We start from the raw sequence: 12,669 nt of genomic DNA, 5'->3' as shown, positions 1-12,669 counted from the left end.
GCACTGCTGGCAGGCATCTGGTGAGCTGCTGCCCATCTTCTCGTTGTACCTCCCCGCAGGGCAGGGCGTGAAGCCGCCACCGCAGTCATCTGTGACTTCGCAGTACCCACCCGCGGCACACAAATCGCACGACGTCTGCCCGCGCTCCGGCTGGAACTCGCCAGCAGGGCACTGCATGCACGCAGCCTGGCCGGTGAGGTTCTGGTACTCCCCTGCGGCACAGTCGAGGGGCTGGATGGTGCCTGCATTCGGGCAGAAGCGTCCCGCGGGGCAGTCGGTGCAGCCGGTGGCGTTGAGCTGATCGGCGAACGTGCCGGGAGGACACTCGTCGCAGGGACGGTCCGTGCCGGCTGTGGACTGGCTCGTCCCCGGAGAGCAAGGGAGGCACGACTCGGCACTGGCTGCGCCAATCACGGGCATGTAGAAGCCCGGAGCACACGGGAGCGGTTCCGCTGTGCCCTTGGGACAAAAGTGGCCTCGCTTACACGCACCATCGCAGGAGGAGTTGGTGAGGCCGCTCCTGTTCCCATAGTAGCCAGCGGAGCAAAGGTTGCACTCGGGGACGCTGAAGTCGCCCTTAAAGGCACCCTCGGTCTGCATCCAGCTGCCCAAGCGGCAGTCCCAGTCTATCGGCGAGTCGGTCTGTATCGTCTTGTCGTCGCCAGCGGTGTTGCCGGTGAAGGAGGCGTCGCTGATCGAGGAGGGCGTGTTTGAAAGGTACAGCACCGAGCCTGACCCGTCCGCTCTGTTGTCGATGAAGTCGATACCCGCGATGGAGAGGGACTCGCTGCCAAACGCGTAGACGACGCCGCCGTTCCCCTGCGGTTGCGAGGAGAGAGCGGGGTGAGGCAGCCGTGGTCCTCTCTGTCTCTCGCCCCGCTGCCGTGCGGCGCTGCAGGGGTGGCGGCTAGCTCTACGCGGCGCACATCAGCAGAGCAGTCCGACACATCCGAGCCGATTATCGAGACCGCACCGCTGTTAGACGCGTAGACGACGCCGCCGTTCTGCGGTTGCGAGGAGAGAGCGGGGTGAGGCAGCCGTGGCCCTCTCGATCTCTCGCCTCGCTGCCGTGCGGCGCTGCTGGAGTGCGGCTAGCTCTACGCGGCGCACCGAGCCAGCCGAGCAGTCTCTGACCGTCGAGTCGATGATCTCGACGTCGCCTGCGCCGTAAGCGTTCACAACGCCTCCGTAGCTCGTCCTCCCATTGACGAGGGTCAGCCCCCGCAGGGTGAGGCTGCAGCCGCCCTGGAGGAGAAAGAGCCCGGTCTGTTCCTGGCCGTCGAGCGTCGCGCCCTCGCCGCTGCTCGCGACGGTCACCTTGATGCTGGAGACGCAGTTGATCTGGCTGCTCAGCTTGAAGTCTGCACTGGGCGGCAGGTAGATTGCGACGTCGTCGCTAGCCTCCGCGATCAGGGAGCGGAGCTTAGCCTCGCTCGACGCGGCGACATCGAAGCCGGGGAAGACCGGCGGCGTAGAGGGCGGAGGCGGCATGGACGGCGGCAGAGGCGGCAGCGACGGCGGCGGCGGAGAGGACGGAGGGAAAGGGGCGAGGATGAACGTCTCGCTGCCGTAGGATCCGGAGCCGAGCGTGAACGTATAGCCCGCACCCTTCCACAAGTTGCCGTTCCAGCCGTCGCCGTACGAGTCGTTCATGTCGAGCGTGCACTCGCCGGGCGGCGCGGACAGGGTGCCGGTGTAGGAGGCCCCTCCACTGCCGATCAACGCGCCGCTGCACGTCAGGTCCCACGACACCTCGGCCGGGTAGCTGCCGCCACCCACAGTGACCTGGAAGTCGATTGAGCCAGACGTGTAGACTGATGGTGCACATGCCAGCGGGAGTAGCGCGGCGAGAATCAGCAGCCACGCGCCACGCCTCGCCCCCGTCCGGCACCGCACGAGGCGCCCCGAGCTGCTCCTCCGCACCGAGAGCAGCACGCCGCCGCACGCTCCGAGCAGCAAGAACAAGGCGGCCCAAAACTGACAGCGCTGCTGGGTGCGGACAGGCGCGGAAGAGGAGGGTCCGCTCATGAAGGGAAAGTGGAACGGGGAGGGCAGGTCGATGGAGTTAATGTCGACCGGCGGGTTCGCGGGCGGCTTGTCGGTCTTGGAGCGCTCGTCGGTGAGTGCGTGGTGAGGCTCCGCATGCCACGCAACGGGGGCGGCGCAGCGTGGCTGCCGGTCGGCGCACACACGTGAGACGGAGGAGATATCGGACTGGACCGAGTTCGAATCGGAGATCTGAGCGGCACGGACCTCTGCAGGCCATGCCGGCTCCGCGAGAAGAGGGTCGATGGCCCGGCCAAGCTGGAGGAAGAGATCCTTGGTTGTGGCTGGAGAAGCGGTCGCCAATCTGTTCACCCGCCACTCGCCGATGCTAGAGACGGGCGCGCCGAGGCCAGTCTCAACCAGCTTCTCGGGCGTGTTCCCAGCGTCGGCGGACCGCATCTCGGGCGACATGCCGTTCACGGGCAGGACGGTTTCGCGAACGATGATCCCCGATCTGCTGCTGTAGACGGGACCGATAGAGTCGATCTCGGGCTCGCCCTTGCGCTCCATGGTGTTGCGCGAGGCCGGGACGGTCTCCAAGTCGGCCTCGGCCTACACGCCAACAACAGGCACAATCCGGAACCGGATTACAAAGCTCGCACATAGAAACAGCCAGAGGGGCGCTCACCGGCTGCTTCTCGTAAAGGTCCTTGACGGACGCCGGCGGCTCGCCAATTAGGTGCAACGGCTCGCCCACCGCCTCGCCGATCTCGTCCATCAGTGCTTCCCACGAGCGCCCCTCGTCGCGTTCGCCCTGAACAGCGCGCGGGCTGTTAGTCGCGAGCTTGCGGATACTAGCACGCGCGAGCGAGCGCGCACCGGGTGGTTGGCGGGCGCGCTTTCCGACGATACGATGGTTGCAAACGAGCTGGTGTCGTTGCCGCCAACCTCGCAGAATCCGTTGAGCGTGAACGGCGTTGTGACTGCGGGAAGGGAAGTCGGGGACTCGGACCGCTGCGAGGAGAGGAGCGAGGTGGCAGAGTACGAGAAGTGCGCAAACGCGGCTCCGAGGCAGATCAGCGCAAGGATGCCAAAGAGGCGGAGCAAGTTGTAGGACTTTGACCACGGGAACCGGCCGGCGGCAGAGCCCTCGGGCGTGGTATTCGTGGTCGTCTCGACGTCGACCGTCGCGCCCTGAACAAGAGGGCGCGAGACTGGCCGTGTGAGAGCGGCGAGCGAGGGAGGAGGCCGCATAAATGCAGGCGGCGCGCACCGAGTCTGCGGTCGGCGGCGTGGAGCCGCCGGTCACCTTGCCGGTGCCACCGAGGATGCCCTCGTTGCCGTCCATTTTGAGCAGGGCCCCGAACCTGTTGTTGCCGCCGACCGGGGCGATGCTCTTGGTGCGGACGATCGGGGCGGACGCGCCCTTGCGCCCCTTCTTGCGGCGCGGGTTCGACGGGGTGGCCCTGTCGGGGATGCCCTGCGCACGCGCAAGCGGTGGGTGCGTCAATAGTTGAGGCTCTGCGCGTACAACCGCAGCGTGCGAGGCGCTCACCGCCGGGGCGAGCTTCTCCGCTAGCGGAGACTCCTTGCGCTCGATCTTGCGGAGCGGGGAGGGGGTCTTCCACCCGTCGATGACCTGCGCGCGCGTGCCGTGCGGCAGACGAGAGGTCACAGGATCAATGTAAGTGCCCGCCTGTTGGACTCGCGTGTCCCCGCAATACCCGCGTGTCCTTCTGCTGGGAGGTGCTCACCGCCGGGGCGGCCGTCTCCTCTGGAAACTCCTTCCAGTCGGCGTCGCCCTACGCGTCGAACGCGGGATGGGGTCACAGAGTGGGTCGGCAGACGCCGGCGCGCACCAGGCGCTCGCCGCCGTGGCGGCGGGCTTCTTCTCCTCCGGAAATTCCTTGATCGACGGCAGCGGCGCGCCGCCGGCCTTGAGGGCCGTGGCGACCTCGGTGGCCGGCTTGAGCGCCGGGTTCTTGATGGCGCCGGTCTCGTCAACGCAGGCCTCCGCGCCAGACGTTGCCGCAGGGATGTCCTTCTTGAGGGCGCCCTTGACGGCGCCGGTGGGGGCCGTCGGTGGGCCGGTCGGGCGCGTAAACTTGGACCAGAAAACGGCGGGCGGCCCCTGCTCGTGGGCGGCGAACATGGCCTTGGCCTTGTCCGAGTCGACCGCGCCCGCGTCGGGCGCCTTTTCCGCGGCCGGGTCCTTCATCTTGAGGACGTCCTCCGTGCCAGACTTTGCCACGGGGGTGTCCTTGACGCCGCACGCCTGTGGGCGAGGGAAAGTACGCACAGGCTTTCAGAGACGGGAGAGGGATGATACGATCCTGGCGAGCGCACGCGCACCTTCGCTCCGAGGAGCGAAGGCGACACCGACTCGGAGATGACTCCGACCTTCGCGAAGGACTTCATCGGCGAAGACTCGCCCGCGACGTTGCCGCCGCCCGCGTCAATGCCGTCCTTGAGCGGGCTGGGCTCGCTCTCGGGCGGGATGCCGACGGCCTTGGCGCCGGCCGGATCGTCGACGGTGAACGCCTCGGGCACGGCGTCGAGCGAAACGCCCGCAAAGTGGACGCCGGCGAGCGAGCCGGCGGGCTCGCCCTCGGACGGGACGTTGCCAGTGCCGGTGTTGGCGGTGCAGGTGCCGCCGGTGCCGGTGTCGATGCCATCCTTGAGCGAGACGGGCTCGGAGGGGATGCCGACGGCGTTACCTCCGTCAGAGTCGACGACGGCCGTGTTGTCCGCCAGAGACGCCTGTCAGCCACAGAACGCGAGAGGGTCGTCTTGCAGCGAAGGCGCAGCGTTGCGTGCGTTGCAGCGGTGCGCGTGTGCATACCCCCTCCCTCAGCCACTGCAAATTAACGCACACCTGCTTGTCAGCAAGCGGCGGCGGAGGAGAGAGCTTGAGCACGAGCTTGTCACCGGCGGCCGGCACGAGCTCGACTTTGAGCATGTTGATCGAATGAATTCCTGCAGAGAGTCAAGAAGCGGTTGAGGGTGGTGTCCCCGATGGGAGGTGCAGGCCAGCGCTCGAGTGGCCCTCGCGGCTGCGGACACAGAGTCTTGGCACTCTCTAGATGTAGCAGAGATGTGAGGCGGTGCGAGTACCCGCGTAAGAGAGGGAGGGCGGTCGGACGGGTTCGCGCGGGACAAGGGTGTGGAATGGGCAGCAGCGGACGCGTCTCGCGGCCTCCTCCATGGCAGCGGCTGTACCTGCGAGCGGGAGTAGGCAGGCGGTGCGAGGCCGAGGGGGGTACAGCCGCTCGCGCCGCGAGCGAGGGCGCATCGCGTGGTAGGGGTGGTGAGGGGGCGGCGGGTTCCGTGAGCAATAGGCGTCGCGGGGGTCTAGGTGTGCAGCTCGCGGCTGCATAGTCGGGCGCAATGCGGCGCGGCAAGCGCGAGCGGACGAGGAAAGTGCTGGCTTTGCCTCACGACTCGCTCTCTCCGCGTAGAGCGTTCACGCAGAGAGAGCGGAAGAATTTTAGCCGAAAGATCTTCGAGTCACCGTTCACAGTTGTGCGGTGAATGGCGCGTAACGCCACAGCCCGAGCCCGAAGGGCGAAGGAGAATCCCACCCCTATCCAACAAAAGTATTCCGTAGCACGATCGAGGGGAGATCTTAGAGAGAGAGAGATTTTAGCCTGCTCCCCCCTACCCGGTTGCACTCGTGCGACGTAGCGGGGGTTACCCACGACTACGTTTACGAAAACCTAAGTAGTCCCGCGAGGTGTGAATTTGGCCGCCCAGTTAGCCCCCTTTTCCAGTCAGGGGTTTTTTCGTGGCAAACCTCGTCATCCTGCTGAACAAGCTCCTCTTGTAGCTCGATCGGTCACACCGCCATCGCCGTCGGGGAGAGGGGGGACGACACTGTTTTGGCAGCGTCCAGGGTGCACCTGGATCCTGTACCGTGTTTGTTATGACCCCCCCCCCCCCCCCCAATAAACACACCAGTTAGGGAGGGCGAGAGACGATCGAGGGGTCCCGTACCATGCGGAATCGACCCTATCCAGAGCTCTCCGACACCTCACAGCTCCCAAACGACATCGATCTCGGACCTGCCGCTTTGCAGGCGCCCTCAGGGTGCACCGACGCTCGCCTCCTCCTCTCCTCAGGTCCGAGATCGATGTCGTTTGGGAGCTGTGCCGCGCGCTCCTGTCGCCTCCGCGAGCGCCTCCTCGACCCGCCGCGGGGCCCGGGCAACGGCCTCGAGCCGCGCTGGCGATGCTCGGCCTGCCTTCTGGCACCCTATCGCACGCACTCCCGCCAGCCGCGCGCTCCCGCGCCGTCGTGCGAGCTTCTGGCATCATCCGTGCGAGATGCGGCGTCGCGTAGCGACGGCCACACGCGGATCAGCTCGGTCACCTCGAGCGCGCTCGCTGCCTGCGCGCCAGGCAGCGCTCCTCTCTCGTCGTCGCGGCGACGAGTCGGGACGACGCCGTCGCTCGAGGCGCGTGGCCGGCGGCGCTCCTCTAGGCGGCGCTCCCTCGAGGCGCCGGGCCGACGTGACTGGGGCAGCTGCGGCGCACGACGGTGCCCAATGGCCGCCTCCGCCGTCCCCGGCTCGGCCTGTGGATCAGGGCAGCGGTCTCTCAGCTGTGCCGTCTCTGAACAGACACACTCGAGGACACGCGCGCGCAACGCTCACAGCTGCGTGTGCCGGCAGCGGTGGTCAGTCTAAAATGTGTCTTGGTCAGTCTGACGGGCCAAAATATTTGAGGAAACACATTTTGCTGTCCTCACGCACTCACGGCCCGCGCATTGCGGCTCCGCCGAGACCTTGTTGGCAAAGTTTGATCGCACGCGCTCGTTCCCAGATCCCACTAAAAAGTACCAAAATCATCACGGCCCCGTAACACCCCCTCCGCGCGCGGTCAAAGGCTTCCCAGGGCCGGTCTATGGCATGAACCGATAGACACAAGCAAAAACAACCGCACCTCTAAGCTTCTCGGGCACCCCGAGGCCCATACGGCGCCCCGGCGGGCCCCGGCGGAGGTCCGGCGCGGCGCTCCAAATCCGCACTCTTCGCGAGCTTCTACGGGAGTTCACGCGGCCTCTCCGCCTCGTGAGGCACACCCCACACCCACCACGAGTCCTGGGGCCGTGGGCGGACCTTTGGCCGCGGCGTCCGGAGCTTTGGTCGTCGAACATCGGCCCCCAACTAGGCCGTCGAGCGAACGTGTCCGGAAAGGCTCTCGGATGGGTCCGGCAGCGGTCCCATGGACCCAGAATCTCGCCCCGGCCGAGCATTCACGGCTCGGCCCCCGCCCCTGGTCACCCAGACGTGCCCTTGGACAGCCGTAGGGGCTCGGATGACGACGTTGGCGCCCGCGACGACGCCCTCCCCGACGACGTCGCATCGCGGCAAGAGCCCCCTTTTCCAGTCAGGGGTTTTTTCGTGGCAAACCTCGTCATCCTGCTGAACAAGCTCCTCTTGTAGCTCGATCGGTCACACCGCCATCGCCGTCGGGGAGAGGGGGGACGACACTGCTCTGGCAGCGTGCCAGCGTGCACCTCGATCCTGTACCGTGTTTGTTATGACCCCCCCCGGCGGCGCTGAACGGTGACGCGCATCGCCCAGGACTCCATCTTCATATCATCACGCATGGGGATGGCGTTGAGGAAGGCGCCGGCCCCTGGTTGGCTGACGGCGACAAAACGGATCGCCTCTCGCCAGCATTTGTGGTTATTGCGTCTTCCGACCTTGTTGCCTTTGGAGGGCGCCTTGCGGCCGCCACTGCGAAGCGCCTCGTTGGTAAGCTCCTTGGCAAGGTCGAGCCAGTTAGAGTGGTGCACGCCAGAGGTGTGCCGCCGCTGCGCTTGGTGCAGGCACTCGTGGGTGGACGAGAACTGGGCCAGGGGAAGCAGCTCCGCAGCCGGCGTCAGCCCGTGCGGAAAGAAGCGGAACCTGAAAGAATTCTTAAAATAAAATACAAGCCTCTCTCACAGCACACTGGAAGAAAGAAAACGGACAACCCAAGGGAGGGATGGGAGAACGGCACGCCGCCACCACACAGGGATTTGAAGGAGAGGGGTGTGGTGCGCTAGCCGTCGCCCGCCCTTGGGCGTCCGCCTCTTCCTATCTCTCTTCGCAGTCTCTCGCCGATTCTCGCTGCAACCTTCATGCCAGCCGGTCCCTTGTTCTCGCTGCTTCTTGCGCCTTTCGGCGCAGCTCCGCCCTCCTCGCTGCATATCCTGGCCCCTCGAGTCTATCGAGCTCTCCTCGCGCAAGGACGAGTCTTCTGACGCCCACGGATAAAATTTGCCACCCAGTCATATCATTCCTGAATGCCAAAGGCGGACATGGCCTATCACTCAATTCTTTTTAAAAGCACGTCTTGTCCTTTCGCCTGCGGAAACGACCACTGACCCCTAGATGTCACCCCGGAAGCTCCGACGAGTTGCCACCTCAGTGCAGCTCGGACCTGCGCACCTGCGCATCTTCGCTATGCCGGAGACCCCCAAGGGCAAGGCTGCGGAGACGGACTGGGTGCCCACCCCCCTCCACGAGCGTCCCCCCCCCCGCGCCCGCCCTACGCGCCCGAATCGCCCAAGCACATCGGCCCGCACCCCACAGGGCGACGACTGTGTCACGCCGGCAAGCGAGGCCCCAACGCCGGCCAAGAAGGTGGACAAGGACCCGGTCTTCGGCGACAGCGTCGAAGACGAGGTGCTCTCCCCGCTCCCGGCCGCACACCCCACCCACCGCCCTGACACCGCACCGTTCCATCAGCACACGGTCGAGTGCATCGTGGATCCGAGCAACGGCGGTCTCCGTCGAACCCGGCATGATCAAGACCACACGGGTTCGAAACCCCTCTCGCCCAGCGCCCTCGCGCGCGGGGGTTATCCTGACTCCCCATATCGCTAGGACGAGCTCAACACGAAGCTCTTCAAGGTCCTCGACTCGCACAAAGAGATTCATCCAAAGATGACGCCGTTCGACCGCGCCAAGATGAAGGCTATCATCTTCCAGGGCAGGACGACTGGGCGCGACACCAAGTACGCCAACCCGTACTACGAGGGCACCGAGGGCTGGACCAACGTCCACTACCACCGCAAGCACTTCATCACCACTCCCAAGTACCTCGCCAAGGCGCGCGCGCTTGCCAGCAGCCGCGTCACCAGCCACTGCCTTCCCGCCACCCACAATGAGATATCATGACCTCCCACCCTCTGCTTGCAGCGGCTCGCTGAGGTGGTGAAGGTGGTCCCCGGCTTCAATAAGGAGGTCAAGTTCTACAAGCGGGTCACGCACGACGACGGCGCCACCGAGACGGAGCCAACGACGCTGGACGAGATCATGGAGATGGAGATCACGATGGTGCTCCCCCCCCAGCCTCAGTCGTGGCGGGAGAGCGAGCTGAGCCGCAAGCTCGAGGCCGCGTATGCGGAGGTGGCTGCCGCCAAGCGGCAGCGCACCTAATTCACACTACACACACATCACACACATACACATTCACATTAGAGGGTGTCTACTGCAAATACCTGTACTGTAGTACTCCAAATCACCTCCTTTCAAAGGCCACAACAAAGGTGCTTACAATCTGCACATCGAGGTCTCGCTCAGAATCCCCGACACAAGACAGTTCCGGAATCCCCGACACCGCAAGACGGCGCCGCGCTCGCTGGCGCTCGACGACTGTAGATCGCACGCCGCATACGATGCGGGCACGTTGCATTCACAACGAGGTTCACCCCACTCGCTGTCCTCGCGGCGGTTCCAGCCAGCGGCGGGGCGGCAAGGGCCAAGGCGGGCCCGCCTTCCCGCCTGCGCCAGCCCACCCACGACAAGGAGACGTCAGGGGCGGGGAACCCGCAATTTCTATCGAGCTCTCCTCGCGCAAGGACGAGTCTTCTGACGCCCACGGATAAAATTTGCCACCCAGTCATATCATTCCTGAATGCCAAAGAAAGAAAGAAAGAAAACAGACACGCCAAACGAGGGATGGGACGAGGACAGGGTCCCCACCTGCACGAGCAGGATTTTGGAAGAACGATCAGGGGGACAGGTGGGGCTCTCCTGCTCCTGACAAGGGACACGACAGGCTCGCAGCGCGGTGCGCGGTGGACTCCCACATCCACTGGCGGTCTCATCTCAGTCTAGCGACCTGCCTCCAGCTTGTCGCTGGCAGTCTCTCCTACCACAGGCACACTGACACAGGGGTGGCAGGGGCGGCGGCACGAGTCTCCCACATCCTGAATGCCAGAGGCGGACATGGCCTGTGGCTAAATTCTTTTTTTGCACGACCTGTGCCCAGTGTCGTGCGAGGGAGTTTTGTTCTAAAATTCTTTTTTTGTGGGCCCGCCCAAATGGCTCCAGGTGAAGCGGACGAGGAGGACAAAGACTACTCTCCAAACGAGGAAGAGGAGGCGAGCGAGGAGGAGGAGGAGGAGGAGGAGGAGGAGGAGGAGGAGGAGGAGGAGGAGGAGGAGGAGGAGGAGGAGGAGGAGGAGGACGAGAGCGAAGGCGAGGATGCGGACGACGAGGACGAGGCAGGCGCCGGCTTTGGGGAGGGTGAGGGCGAGGAGGACGCTGACGAGGCCGACGACGACGCCGGCGACACTGACGACGAGGAGGAGGAGGAGGAGGAGGAGGGCGATGAGAGTGAGAGCGGCGAGAGTGAGGCCGGCGAGGGCACTGGCATGATGGACATCCATCTTGCCACCGACATCGCAGAGGGAGGGGAGGAAGAGGAGGAGGAGGAGGACGTCGACTACGACCCTGCAAAAGACCCGTATGCGGTGGCGGACGACGACGCCGACGACGCCGACGACGCCGAGCCTCCTGCCGCGACGACAGCAGGCACTGCCGCCGCCGCCGGTGCGTCTCCGCGCCAGCGCGCTGCGCCGTCGCCTTCGCGGGAGTCGACGCCTGCGCGGAGGACCCGCTCTCGGCTCGGCTCACCGAGCGCGCGGTCGGGCAGCTCACCCGCGCCACCCTCGTCGGCGGCCGCGCGCGCCGGGCGCGCAGGCAGCGGTGGCCGACGCACGCGCAGCGCCGCCGCGTCGCCGCGCCCAGGCGGCGGCGCGACCCCGTTGCGGCGTCCGCCCGCGGCGCTGCGCGACGCGGCGAGCCGGTCTGCGGCGAGCCGGTCTGCGGCGAGCCGGTCTGCGGCGAGCCGGTCTGCGACACCGTCCCGCCGCTCCCGCGACGACGCGCCGCACCCTTCCGACGGCCGACCCTCCGACGGCATTGCCAAGCGCACCCGCGCGCACGTCTCGCTGGAAGCGCAGCAGCTAGAGGACTTGGAGGCGATGCTGGCTTCGGACAGCGACGGCGAGCGCGAGGGCGAGCAGCACGTGGCCAAGCGGCGGCCAGGTCGCGAGGCGGGCGAGGCGGGCGAGGAGGGCGGCGAGTGGAGCCGCTTCCTGGTGCAGATGCGCGAGCAGGGCGACGAGGCGGACGAGGAGGAGGAGGACGAGGATCGCGACTACCTGTACCGCGGCGACGACGGGGCGGTCGATGAGTGGGAGGACGAGCTGGGCGAGGTGTCGGATGAAGAAGTGCAGCAGCTGCTCGGCGACACGGGGGCGACCCGCTCCTCGGCGCGGGCGCGGGGGCGGCGGCCTCCCTCAGCGGCGGCGGCGGGGGCGGCCGGAGGGGCGGATGTGGCTGGGGGGGGCGGCGCGGCCGGCGGCGCGGCCGGCGAGGCGGCCGAGCCGGGCCTCCGCTTCTCGGACGAGCAGGTGCGGCGGCTGCAGATCCAGCTGCACGTGCACACGCAGCTGCTGGCGCAGGTGATGCGCCGCGGGCACACGGCAAGCTCGGCCCTCGTCCCGGACAATCTCGGGGTGATCTCGGCTCATCTCGGGGAGCAGGTGATGCTCCTCGCCCGCGAGGCGCTCGGCAGCGAGCCGCGCTTCCTCAAGGCTTGCCACACGCCCCACCCACAACCACCGCCCACAACCACCCTCGCCGCCCAAGGCTTGCCACCGCCCCACCCACCACCACCCTCGCCGCCACCGCCGCCCTCGCCGCCCTCACCGCCACCGCCGCCACCGCCGCTTCCACCTCTTCATCCCCCTGGCCACCCTCGCCGCCGTCGCCCCCGCCACCAGAGCCGCACCCACCTTCACCGCCGCCGGCACCGCCCCCATGCCCGCCCGGCCTCGAAGGTTGCGATGCTTCCGTACGCGATGCTGACGGAGCTATGCGCCTACTGCGACATCTCCCTCGCCTACCTGCAGCTGCGGGCCCGGCCGACGTACGCGACACTCCTCGCGCCCGCGCTGCCGGACGAGGCACACCGCGACGCGCCCACGCCCGCCGAGTCGCCGCACTCGGTCTTTTCGGTGCCCGGGATGCACCTTCTGCCGCCGCTGCTCCTTGGCGACTCGCTCGGCCTCAAGCGGGTCTACGACGCGGGCTCGGCGCGCGCGCGCGAGGAGATGGTGAAGAAGGGGCTGCGAGCCGCGGACGGCGGCGACTTCCGGCTCGCCGAGGAGCTGCGCAGGCTGGAGCCGCACCCGACCCGCGGGTACGACATGTCCAGGACACGTCCACGACATGTCCACGACGTGTCCCGCAGGCTGGAGCCGCACCTGAACCGCGCGTACCTGCCGGTGCGCGAGTCGAGCACGAGCCGCTCGACCCTGTGCCCCGCCGAGGTGCTCGCCACCAGCCGCCCCGCCCCCGCCGCCGCAGCCCCCGTCGCCGCCGCCCTCACCGCCGCCCCT

General features: G+C 66.9%; 2 protein-coding genes across 2 annotated transcripts in view; one reads left to right on the top strand and one right to left on the bottom strand.

Annotated features, from left to right (window-relative positions):
- Window positions 1-564: 564 nt before the first annotated feature.
- EMIHUDRAFT_218600 (hypothetical protein) lies at window positions 565-5,278 on the bottom strand (the record flags this gene model as incomplete). The annotated part of the gene is made up of 13 exons (XM_005759274.1): window positions 565-819; window positions 927-1,004; window positions 1,390-1,432; window positions 1,559-2,598; window positions 2,675-2,800; window positions 2,866-3,180; window positions 3,260-3,466; window positions 3,542-3,625; window positions 3,711-3,788; window positions 3,941-4,261; window positions 4,339-4,746; window positions 4,862-4,962; window positions 5,206-5,278. Coding segments are annotated over 13 exons (3,129 nt in total), but the record flags the coding sequence as incomplete, so codon positions are not given.
- Window positions 5,279-8,365: 3,087 nt separating this feature from the next.
- The window catches only part of EMIHUDRAFT_106601 (Hypothetical protein), a gene marked incomplete at both ends in the record, with an annotated part of 5,489 nt that continues 1,185 nt past the window's right edge, over window positions 8,366-12,669 (top strand). The window contains 8 exons of the mRNA XM_005759273.1: window positions 8,366-8,479; window positions 8,567-8,659; window positions 8,861-9,109; window positions 9,176-9,385; window positions 9,974-10,049; window positions 10,313-10,813; window positions 11,012-11,730; window positions 12,109-12,384. Coding sequence (XP_005759330.1) covers window positions 8,366-8,479; window positions 8,567-8,659; window positions 8,861-9,109; window positions 9,176-9,385; window positions 9,974-10,049; window positions 10,313-10,813; window positions 11,012-11,730; window positions 12,109-12,384 — 2,238 coding nt within the window. The remainder of the gene's footprint in view (window positions 8,480-8,566; window positions 8,660-8,860; window positions 9,110-9,175; window positions 9,386-9,973; window positions 10,050-10,312; window positions 10,814-11,011; window positions 11,731-12,108; window positions 12,385-12,669) is intronic.

This window comes from Emiliania huxleyi (genome assembly GCF_000372725.1).
Source record: "Emiliania huxleyi CCMP1516 unplaced genomic scaffold EMIHUscaffold_80, whole genome shotgun sequence".
Taxonomy (NCBI): domain Eukaryota; phylum Haptophyta; order Isochrysidales; family Noelaerhabdaceae; genus Emiliania; species Emiliania huxleyi.
Note: the sequence above shows the minus strand (reverse complement) of the source record. Positions and strands in the feature narration are given on the sequence as shown.